The following is a 12831-nucleotide window of genomic DNA, read 5'->3' as shown; positions in this document are numbered from 1 at the left end:
TAGTGGGGAAAAGCGAATTTTAATTTCGATAAAATCGGGTTTTCTCGCTTCGCTTTGATTTTATTCGTTCTTAGACACCTTGACTCAGCCTCGGTGCAAATTTTACGAGGCACTGAAAATTGTATTTAGAATGATTTGATGGCAGAGAAATATTTGAATCTTTTTCCTCTCCTTCCCTAACGTTTAATTCTTCTCGTCAATGTCTACCAACGAGTCTTCAAAAAGTAAGAAAAAAATATATAGAAAACTCTTGAAATAATATGAAAATAAAATAGAGGGGGTCATCGCGTTTTAACAGTTTTCTCCTCCGTCATTTCTCTTCCACTTTGCATATAATTTCTCAGTTAAGAAAGCAATGGTGCTGAAGAAAAAAAAGCAGAATAAGAGAATTCCCATTTTCTGATAATGGTTATTGCTTATAGATATGAGCAAAATTTAAATTAACGGTTTTGCAAAAAAAGACACGGCAAACATTTCATTAGAAATTCATATATTAAAAAAAAGTATACACACGCAGGAAAGTTTGCTTTTCTTCTGCACCATCTTCAACGTATTTTTTCTGTGCTCCGGCTTGTCTTGTTTGGCTGTTCTTGTGAAAAAACACACGTTAATACGATTTCGATAAGCCACACAATATTCTACTAGCCAATTTATAAATTATATTTGGACATTATAGTATCTCTTTAAGTGAATCAAATATATGCCTTTGGCTCTGCCGACTCTTCATGGTCTTTTTTAGACAGAGATGTGTGAATAGTTGAGATTTGAGAGTTCTTTGAGACAGTTTTTCGTGATTTCATGCCACTTATCAACTGACTTTGTCATTTACGGTACTTTTTGCACTATTTTATTTTTTTTTAATTTGCAAATAACACACGAAACGCAAGTCTTTTCAATGTTACAGAATACGTTTTATATAGCGTTCAGTAAAAAGTTGGTAGAATACATTTTTCGATAATTTATACTTCTAATAATTTCCAAATATTATTTCCCTAGAAAATTATATGAAAAAAAATTTACTTGTTGATTTTATACTTGATACATTTTAAGCACTATGAAGTGAAACTTTCAAGTTGGAAGTATTTTAAATTTTTTAACATAAGTGTACGTTATGTTTTTGCATTTAATACAGCGTTTGGATTAATTTTGAAAATCAAATGAAAAGCCTTTATAATAAAAATTTGGTTTAAAGTGTCATAATATTGTAAACTGTTTTTCAAGCATGTTACGTTAATTTACTCTAAAAAGAACATATATAGAATTTCAGTAATATCTGTCTGATATACATAACTAAAAAAAATTAAAAATTTATGTGGTTTTTTGCATCCCTAATTAGTGTTTTACTGGGTTAAGCATTTAAGGACGATTGGAACACCGGTGTCCCATAAAGAAAATAATTTCTCCTGACTACCTAAAGTTATTTTTTCCTTATGTTTGTACGTAATTGCAAAGTATAAGGTTGAAGAATCTAGGATATTTTTTGCAAGTCTCCAGATATTTTCTGTATAATAAATTTTTAAGCTCAAAAATGACGAATTTTTAAATTCTTATATTGAAAGTTCATTTTAATTATTTTTTATACTTCCATTTTTTTTCAAGCAAAACCGTTTTGGCAAAAGAAACTACAATACTCAAACATAATATTTTTCATTAGAGCGAAAATTATCAGCCACTGGTATCATCAGAAGAATTACTAAAATTTTTGGGCTATCTTTGTCCCTATCGTTCATAAAGACAAAAAATACACCAAATCAGACTTGTTGGATTTTCTAAGGTTAGATGTAACACCTTTTACTAATTTTGTTTATCGGTTTATTTTTATTGATGATTTTCGGTCTGCGAAAACTGTCTCGTCGTTAAAGGGTTAAATTTACTCAGAAGTTATTAAAATACATTCTTATTGTATGTAGAAGATGAAAATGATTGAAACAACAAGTAAAATAATAAACAAGTGTCAGCACTAATGGGTAAATTTTATGTCTATGTACGCCCATATATAATATTTTAGTTTTATCACTATATTAGAAAAGAACAAATTTTATGGTATGAAAATAATTTAAAAATGCATATTTTTACTAATCTGTAAAAAAATCGTTTGTAAAACAGATTATGTAAAAGATTGTCAAAAGGATGTGTTTCACCCTTAAATCTTTTCTTTCATAATATGTATCAGTATCGAGTAGTACTTTGAGTATCAGTAGTACATGAAAAATATTGGAAATTATTGGAAATAAAATGAACCAAAATTTCTAGTTAATTGGTCATCTAAGCCAAAATAGTAACAGGTATTTCTAGTAAATGTCCATGTCCATTTATTGGCAAAGTTAGGGTCAACGAAAACCTAAAATCGCTATCTGGAATCATTAGGCCTCTAATCTGATAAGCGACAAACAAAAAATAAAAGAGCGTAGAAACACCGAAATATAATTTTTCTCGAATATTCTTATCCAAAAATTACATAAAAATTGTGAGTCTATTGAAGATAAAAATTTAAACAAAATGGTATCGAAAAATTGAGAAATTATATACAGGAGCCTTCAATTTTAATCTAGAATTCTCAAACTTAAAATATAACTTGGATTTATTGGCAAAAACGGTGTAAAGTAGACCTATCTAATTATTCCAACGTTTGTAGGGGCTTTTTTGCGGGAGTTAGTAGTTCAATCCAAGATTTTATCGTTTATCTGATAGTCACACGATAATATAAATAATAGGTATGAAGGGCATGAATGTGATAGGTTGTTCCTAGAACAAAATTACATAATTATCCATTCTTTTGAAATTCTAATATGAATTAGTACTTATTTAGTTTCAAATGAACTCCATATGAATTTAACCACCTAAGGATAATTAGATTTTTCTTAAACTGTAATTTAAGATACTTCATCAAACATTGTTCTCTATTACCAAGTTGAGAAATTCTCTATATTGTCTCAGAATTATCTTATATCGTCTTCTTTATCAACGTATAGTCAAATTTGTTAGATCTATTCAAATCATTCAAACTAATGAATAATTTTTCAATATCAATCTCATCTTGGGCTCCTTGTAAGACATTTACAATGTAAGACATTTACTTCAAAACGCTCAATTTTGACGAAAATTTTTAAAAATGTGTATGAGTAGAGGGCTTCTCTCAAATTTCTGTCTAATAACGATATTTCAAGAAATTTTGTAACGTCACATTTCCTTACAAAACTAATGATAAGACCCCTACACACTGGAGAAATTTATATCCATATTGAAGAGTTTCACCTACACAAGTGTAGGGAATTTGCTTCAATATGAACAGGAATTCCTCTAGTATGTAGAGACCATTAGTCATGCCAGTAGTCAATATCGATACTGAAACTTTAAGTCGATTTCACAAATTGGCGTTTGCATTTCCAAAGTGGATGTAACTCTTAATCTTACGTTTTATGATTTTGTAATAACACTGAGAAAAAAAGAGGGTGAGATTAACTTTTTTTCCTCGTAACTTTAACACTTTTTAGGTGTAAAAATATGTCTACATTTTTCAATGTTAATTTTACACCTTTTAAGGGTAAAATCAACATGAAAAAAGAGTGACTTTAGCCCATAATATACCTAAAAAGCATAATAATTACACCGATTTCGGATCAATACTGCAGGGTAAAATTAACATTTCCGGAATGTTATTTTAACTTTTTCGGATTTCTCTCAGTGTACGTCTTTTCTAAAAAGAATTTTTGAAAAAGATTTTAGAAAAGCCATTTCATTTAATTTCGATGTACAGGTCTCTTTTTGCCATTTTGTACATTATTCAGTTTACAATGTGTATGTAAATATATCCCTTCAGGCGAATTAATCATTTGTACCAAGCGGGATTCGAACCTTCAACTGTGACAGTCTAGAAGACTTCCCGAGAATATTAGGGTATGTATTTTATTGAAAAAGTATTTTTCAAAAGAATTTGCTTCAGCAACACTTGGTAAAGCTCACAAAAAAAACTACTCCTTTTGTAAAGGGGTTTATTAATTAATAAATCAATTATCAATGATTAATTAATAAATAAAGAGATTAATAAAAATGTCTTGAATTGTCGACTTTACTTAAAGTGCCACAAGTTGTCAAAAACATGGCTTTCCTTACTGTGTTATCATGTTATAAAATTTTAATATGATTCACATTAATTGTCGCTGGTGAGAGTCCAAATGTGTAATTTGTGTGTTTGAATCATTTTATATTCAAAATTTGATCTATTTGTTGATAATAAGGTAGACTTGGCCCGCAAAATTTGATATAAATTGATTTATAGCATTAATGCGAAAAATTAATGCAATTTTCTCTTTAATTTTTTACTGTGAAAAATATTTACGCTTAAGTAAATTTAAACTTATTTTTGCAGACCAAGTCCTTTATCAGTAAATAGAAAAACCCGAAATATTAAGTGACTCAAAGACACAAATAACACATATTTGGACGCTCACAAGCGACAATTAATGTGAATCACATTAAAATTTTTATGTGCAAGTGTGATAACGCCGTTAGCCAAAAAGTTACATCCGAAAAATTTAATTTGAATCATGTTGAGTGTAGATTTCACAACTTTATGTAAATTTCAGTGTCCAATTGTCTCTGAATTTTTCTGAGTATATTTAGGGTCGAATGAACACCTCTTTGTCGGAGAACCCCTATTGACACTTTTGTCAAAATGTTGAAATTAATTTAATGTATCTTATAAAATGTAAGAAATATGGCGTTTTTTCATAAATTTACGTTTTTCGATGAGGATCAGTGATCAAATTTCGTATTCCAAATGGTATAGAGTAGGGTGTCAATAGGTCCTGAGACGAGTTCTTAGACTGCCAATAGGTGTTCCTTTCATCCTATTACGTGAATTTCACAAGACTTTATATATATGAAATTGTATACGAATGGGTTGATTTAACCCAATATCATGTTATATTATTTTCCCCCTCTCAGAATCTCAATCAAATGAGTATAGTTGTTATTCTTATTAACAAGAAATTCACTGTGAACTGTGTGTTTTAAGAACTAGTGCTAAATATTCAATTGAGGCATTGTTTACACACTCTCTGCATGATGACCGTGAAAAAGCCGAAGAAATCTTGTAGATATACATCCCTGTTCTGCACTGTTGGATATTTGAGAGACACCTCGGAGATATAGAGGATTCTTCATCATCTCACCGATACTTGAGAAATTTTTGTGTCCATTTTAAGTGGCGTGTGTTTTGCATTATGTCCATATGCATTGCCTTAGCTTAGCGTGCTGTTTGAGAACATCAAATGATGTTCATTGTGTTTGTCGTCCCGAATCAATAAGGTTTGACTTGTCTTATGATGTGTTTGTGTGCACAAAAGATGCTGCTAGCTAAACTATCAACTCTTTGACTGACTGACTGGTGTATCATAAATATCCTACAATAATAAATCTACTTTCCATAAAAAGGCAGATAATTTTTAACATTCATGTCATAAAAACGGTCGTTTCTCTTGCGTCCCCCTTCCATCTCTAGTGTCTCTTTAAAATGTATTAGATGAAAACAGACCGTAAAGTTCTAAGGCACGAGGAAGAGAAGAATTTTACGATTTCGAATATTATATTCTCTTCGTATACCTTCTTTTATCCTATACCATGTTTCTTCAAAAGCACAAAATACAATAATAACACATCAAGATGTCTTTTTTCGTCTCTCTTACTGTCTCTGTCTCTGGCTCGAAAACTCCTTCCCAGCAAATATGCAAACTCTTTCTTTTAGTGTATTAAATAACTAAATCCTATAATTATAATGGTGTCTCTTGGAATTTCACACAGAAAGCAATATTTGATCATAGCGGAATAAATACTTGGAACTAAATATATTCCGTTACCTATAAATTTGAAAAAAAAAAGATCTAGTTTCCTGTCAAAAAAATGACAGATATGTCAACGACTTGTCAACATGATCAAATATAAATTCATATTTTTATCATTGTCTTTTTGGTTGAAATTCAATTGCTATACATAACTATCCTTCTATGAAGTCAAATATTGAAAAATATCGCTTAAAGAGCGAAGATATTAACGTTAAATTACACAAAAGACGATCACAATTTACAGTCATTTACAATATTTCTTGGAGTTTTTTTTTCTCCTTTTTCATTTTACTTTTAACTACTATTTACATAGATAATTAGCGCGTTTTTGCTCCATGTCGGGTCGAAACTATTTGAGAAAATACCATCGGAAATGTTTTACGCTTTTGAGTAATTGTCTTTTCTGCCTCCTCCTGCCGTGCTGGAAATTCTTCATTCACATCTCGACGCACTTTTTTTTTCTTTCCTTGTTCTTTTAGCTCCTCTCCACCAACATTAAACTTGTCTCTGGGCGTTTTTTCGTATCATCTTTCTCTTCTCTCAAGTTTTGAACAACAATAAACAAGAAAACAAACAACAATGCACGCAGTGTCTGTGCTTCTTTTTTTTTAACTCTCCTCCAGTCTTTTGCGCGAAAAGTCATCAACTTTGCACAGAGAACATTTCATGACACTTTTGCACTTGGCCTAGAACACGATCGATGCGATCGATGAGAATTTTGGCGGATTTCTCGGGCAACGGAGGGAGGATGTCCCTGACTTTGTCCGTTGTTGAGTGCTCAAAGATCTGCTGGAGCCTCGTGGCGGGACCATCGTCTTTGAGCTGTTGCAGTTGCTGTATCGTCGTTCGCCTGAATATACATAAATTATCGAGCAATAATCCATGATATGCCTCGTATTTTTTGAGTAAACGATATCCGTGCAGTAAACCGGATTCGTTATCGAGAAAGACCAAGAGTTGTGAATCACTCTGCTTGGCAAGATTATGTGCTGGTGCTGCCATTATATCTGCATTCCATTGATAGTTGTATAAATTATTGACGACACGATCTAAATTTGCGATCAAATAGTCAAATACTATTAGGTCCGACCACTGGGCCAATTCCACAAGGCGTCCCAATTTGTCGGGATCGAGTCTGGTGCCAGGAGGTGGAATTGGAGGTGGTTTTACTGTGCTCTTTGGGGCACCTAAAAGATCCATAAGACTCCGCTGGGCACGTATGTCCTCGAGGCCCAGCGTGATGTTACGGACATCGAACTTGTTCATGTGCTTTTCGAGCGGCTGGAATGGCGTCGGAATGCCAGCCGGCTCCAGGTCTGACACCCATTTTGTCAGCACGACCGGTCTCTGCACCTTCCACTGGGCACTCGCGATATCTTGCGTCGCTGACACCCAGAGTGGTGACTGCACATCAATCACAGACGCCGTGCTGGGCACAAGATTGCTCATGTTTAGCAACTGGCCCAGGTAAAAGCTAAATAGTTCACCCTGAATCTGATCCGTATTCTGGCGGTATCGGGCACAGGCTCTACGTCCGTCACTAAATATCACCATACGGTTCTGCATTCGGCCACAGCCTGGCTTTAGGCTTACCACAAAGCCCCCATTCACATAGTCTTGCCATGCTGCTGTGTCGGCTCCATCAAAGCCTTTAGGCATGTAATCCTCAATTCTTGGGCCCCAATAGATTCCATCTGACACAATCCCTTCGAGATCTAGATCTGGATCTCCCTGAACGAATTCTACAGATGTCTGATCCACAGCTTCTTCTTCAACTGGCTCAACACTATTCCCATCGATCTCAGTCAGTGATCGCTCCACAGGAGTGATCACTTTGTCGTCGACAAAGGACACTGGCACATAAATGTTTGGCACTGATTTCTGAAGGCGACGCCGATGGACGTCGTCAGATCGACTCGTTCTTACCACGAGCCGTTCCACGTGGTGATCAGTGGATGGATCAGCCGACGGCCGGATCACTTCGCGATCACCCGTGAGACCGATAATTGGCACAAAGGCACCAAGTGCCAGTCCCAGCGAAAATGCAGCCATCACACTCAACAGACACGCCTGTCGCTGAAATGAACGTTTCCTGCAGAATGACATCGACATATCACTGGTTGAATCTTGTTGTTCGCCCAACTCAATTGATCTCACGTCGAACATATTTAATATCTGGGTATCTTCAACCCCAACACTTTGCTAACCCCTTGGTAAATGGGCTACAGTTTGCATCACTATTGTCGCGAAATCACTAACACTCGATCATTTTCTTGCACATTTGCATAGAAACAGCCCTTTAGACGCGTATGGGCCAAGGAACTCGTAAAAGATCACTCACGGAACTATTAGTCGACGTGTACCAATGTGTCTCTCTGCCCCTAGTCCTTCGGGTAAGTGCAATGTAATCCAGAATTTATGGCTTTTTCGCTCGCCGCGATCTTTGCACAAAAATCTCTGACGACTCCGTGGTCGTCAGTGACTTCATAAACATATGAGTTTTTAGTGATCCTCTTCCTCCTCAACCCTGCTGTCCGTTCTTCGGGTAGTGTGGTTCAAGAGGAAGGAATGGAGCAAACTTAAGCTCTCAATAGTGTACAATAGGTTTTGGTCTTTTTTTTTTCTTCCTCAACCACAATGGTGTTTCTTTTCACTCTGTTGGCCCAAAAAGTCAAACTAAGAAACTCATGTAAAGCACCATTTGAGCACGACACTTTTTCTCTTCTTATTAGATTTGAATTTGGACTTTCTGTTTAACTTCTTAAGTTCCAAGAGTGATCGAGACACAATTATCTGGGCCACTTAGCACACGGTTCCCGCAAACTAAATGCAAAAACAAAAAAACTGAGATATGGGTATTTTGTGATTAATTTGGTGAGGCGCAACTTGAAATGGTGAAATGTCTTAAACTGGCAAACATCGCGCACTTGAGCGGAACTGCCACCGATCGAACTGTTCAAAGCGAGATTTAGCGTGAGACTGACTCGGCTCTTGGATGCTTGCACTGTACACAGTATAAGAATCTGGTTACCACTACACAGTCTCCAAGAAGTTACCTGCCCAATACCAATCCACCTTTAACTTTTTCAATAGTATAAGCATATGGCTGATGGAGAGTTGGTGTGCAGAATCATCATCATTTAAAGATCATTCAAGAGGTTCTCACACGTAGATCACTGAGGTGTTGGTGCGTCAAATGCCAGTAAGGTATGCGCCCCGCGGGATCCAAGGGACGTTTAGCATTCTTCAAGGAACAGTTGACTCATTCTTTTGAACATTGTCCCACTGAGGATCACTAAAGATCTCAAGAGGATTGTTCATCAAAGAGAATTTTTGGGGTAAAAAGGTTTTATCTTTACTCAGGGATTTCAATTGAGGATTTCATCTCGCGAAGTAGATGTTCTCATGCGATTTTGTGGCTCCCATTGAGACCAATACCAGTGCAAATGGTGAATGATGATGATCGCGATGATGGTACACGATCTTTGTCTGACCATAATTGCGATCGCCATGGGGCAGAAAGAGATATTCTTGTTTAACCAGCTGGTTGACTGAGGAGAGTCTGCATTCCAGACATTGTGGCCGAACAATAGGAGCGAAGAGGATGTCATATTGAAATTTTACTTCAGTATAAATGAGATATTTGATCGGTGTTCGCGCATTAGTTTAAAAGAGGCTGGGGATGACGATGATCAAGTGGGTACACCATCTCTTCCAGTGTCCAATATCTCTACACAGATGCACCTCAAGAAGTATAAACGTGTCCGGCGATCGGTGATCGGTGAGCATGTGTGATCTTTTTGCTTACATGTGTTTTATTGTATTTAAGAGCAGTAACGACGACAAAAAAAAATATTGTTAGAGAAATAAAATAGTGAGATGTAAATGTATGAAAAAGTGGCGATCGCGCTTTTAAAATACACACAGGTAATGTATGATGTACATATATGATCCACCGAGGGGATCGATTGGGTGGCGAGACAGAAGCATTGCTGATCCTCTGGGTGTGCAAGAGAGTAAGTATGAGATATATGTGCAAGAATAAGAAAACTGGGAATCCAACCGGCCACAGAATGCCAGTGGCTTTATTTTTCTTGAAATTTAAACTCCTCGCCACGGTGCGCATTAAACAACCAAAAGCAACATGGGATCACCACACATTCGACACTTGTAAATTTGTTGTGTGGATTTTTCACATGAAATTTTTAATGGTTCAATAGAGATCATTGTCGCGATCATTTGACGTGGCATGGTTTCAATTTTTTTTCATCTCCCTCTTCCATTTCTCTCTTATATTGATGCGTTTGAAGCGCAATGACTGATCAATGGTCAATTTTTCCAGTTCAACACTATATTTCACTATAAATGCTCAATTGATGGTGAAAATTGTGTGTCACTTGACGCCAAAATAAATTTATTGACTTTAAACCACAAAATCGTGCAGAACGATTCCACGGAAATACCACGCGAAATGCCCCGACGATGTTTGCTGAATGAGACGATCATCCATTAGCATTTTAGACCATTTATCACATTTAGCGTATCAATTTGCAAGTTCATTGATAAACCCGCCTTAACGAAATCTATTTCAAAAGTTAAGGTAATAACATTTAACTGAAATTCCTTCGACATTATAGATCAAAAGGTTAAATTTTATAGCATAATTTATAACCCTCCCGGTTCAAATTTTTACATATAGGGTAAGTGTGCCAAATTCCGGCCAGCTTGCAATTTCGGCCACCTTTCTGTTTCTCGAATTTCCATGAACTTTTAAATTTTACGTACTCTAGGGATTATACAACGCAAAAGAAGAACAAAAAATGTAGCTTCGACAAACGAAATGACGTGAAAAAATATTGGAAGAATTCCCGAAGGGCAAGGAACTATGAGAATGAAGGTGGCCGGAATATGGCACCAAAGCTATGTCTATATTTTTATTCATTTTAAAATGTATTAAGAATGATTTTAGAGTAAATAAAGACGGTAAACTCTTTACAAGGTTCTCAGCAACACTCTTGCAAAAGAAAGAATAAAAAAAATCAATTTGTATTTAAAGTATTACATTTCAAACTTGAGACTTTTACGCTTGCATGCAACTATGCCGAAATTTGGCACACTTACCCTAATTCTCTTTTTATTTGCCTAACATTAAACTGGTTCATAATAATTTGTCAACAAATTTAACTGAACAAGTATACAAATTAAGATATCCAATGGCATAAAAATGTAGATTAGTTTCGAGATTAGTTCAACAAATGAATTAATTGAACGTTTTATTTTTTAAACCAATAAATTAAACCATGTTTTATAACAAATCTTTCAATTATGCAATTAATGTTTTAGAATTGTAATAACCAATATTGGGGGAGACTGAGGCAAAATTTGTCAAAGTGGTTTTTTTTCTCGAATTCTCAGTAAACTTAATACATTTATAATAAACATTATCCTACTAGGAATATTACTGCTCTGCAACTTTTCTGAAAATTATTCTCCTCTATTATTTTCTTAAGGACGATTTTGTGGAGATTCTCAAAACTTCTGAGGTAAATTTTGTCAGATATGTGATAGGGTGAACTTTGGAAAGTGGAACACTGAAGAAAAAATTTCAATTTCAAATACATCTTTAAGCCGAAGAAATATTTATGTTTTTCATTTACATCATGAGATTCTTTGTGAAATATTCTAACAGAATCTTGTCAGTTTTTATTAGAAATTTCAACCAATTAATTGGAATATTCAATCAAATTAGAATACAACGCATTTTGAAAATATTGTAAAGTGGGACAAAAAGTTTTGGAAAGATGGACATAGTGATATTAATGACAAAATATTATAGGAAATATGTAGAAAATCAATTGTTCAGGGTTTTCTGCGTATACTTGCACATTGGATGGTTATGCTAATCCCTCCTTTATGTCCGGGCTGCAGTTGAGGAACGCTAATTACCAAGAACTTCCTAGACGTTCCACCAAACAGCAGTCCAGCAGTTATATGTAGCTTTAAAGCGGATGCAACTTTTTAGCACATTTCACTACCTAATCCTCCCAGATCCTTTTCCACTTTGGGTGTTCTGTAGAGGCTCCTCTTTGTCTTTCTCCAGGTGTTTTTGCAATTTGTACTAACCACTCTGTCAGAAAAAGTGGTTTTCGAAATCTGGAAGTCTTTGGCAGCCTTTCTCCAGGAGATTTTCTCCTTATCAGCTACTAACTGCTGTTGCAACTATTTTTCCGGGTATACTTAAGGATCTTTTTCTTCCTTATTGAAATGATTTCACTGCACAAAACCACCAAATTCATTCACAAAATCAACTTGTCCAAGATTTCATAAATTTGTTATGAATGCAACACGAAATTCTATTACCTTTCTCTCCTTTTTAACTTTAATATTTCACAAATATTTTTTATTTACTGCAGAGAAAATGACAACTACCGTTTGAAGGTTATGAATATCACGCATGCAATTACATTTTTTAAATTCTTCTTGCAAGTCACCCTTTGATTGTAACGACTTTTGCATTTCTTCCCAAATAATCTTCTCAAATAATCACAAAATTAGATTTAATAATCTTCTCAACGAAAATTGAAATATTTAATTGATTTATTATCAAGTTTCTAGGGAGGTGTCCCACATTCCACACTGCTTGGTCCCATTTTCCAAACTGTCTCGCTTTCCAAATTTTTCGTGTGACATTTTGCTCTAGCATATGCAAAAAGTAACAAAGAGGTAATTCATTCCCCTATCTATAACTTTGTCGAAGACTATTTTTTCTCTATTTCAACGAGAAATGTGCTTTGGTTAAGTTAATCTGTATTAATATTTTCTGTAAAGCAGTCTTCAGAGTACAGGTTTAACCTAATTCCTGAAAGCCTCAAAATCCTCATTAGCGCTCAATTTTATTGTTTTTTTTTAATTAAATAGATCATTTGCCTTTAATAATCCGATCCTAAGTCAAGATTTTTCAAAAAATCAAGATTTTGTAAAAGATTTT

General features: G+C 34.8%; 1 protein-coding gene across 1 annotated transcript; it reads right to left on the bottom strand.

The window, feature by feature from the left end:
• Nucleotides 1–4741: 4741 nt before the first annotated feature.
• LOC129801285 (extracellular serine/threonine protein kinase four-jointed) lies at nt 4742–8818 on the bottom strand. The gene has a single exon (XM_055846178.1). It carries the CDS (start codon nt 8007–8009, stop codon nt 6486–6488), a length of 1524 nt encoding a protein of 507 aa, XP_055702153.1. The 5' UTR covers nt 8010–8818; the 3' UTR covers nt 4742–6485.
• Nucleotides 8819–12831: the final 4013 nt, after the last annotated feature.

This window comes from Phlebotomus papatasi, chromosome 2 (assembly GCF_024763615.1).
Source record: "Phlebotomus papatasi isolate M1 chromosome 2, Ppap_2.1, whole genome shotgun sequence".
NCBI lineage: Eukaryota > Metazoa > Arthropoda > Insecta > Diptera > Psychodidae > Phlebotomus > Phlebotomus papatasi.
Note: the sequence above shows the minus strand (reverse complement) of the source record. Positions and strands in the feature narration are given on the sequence as shown.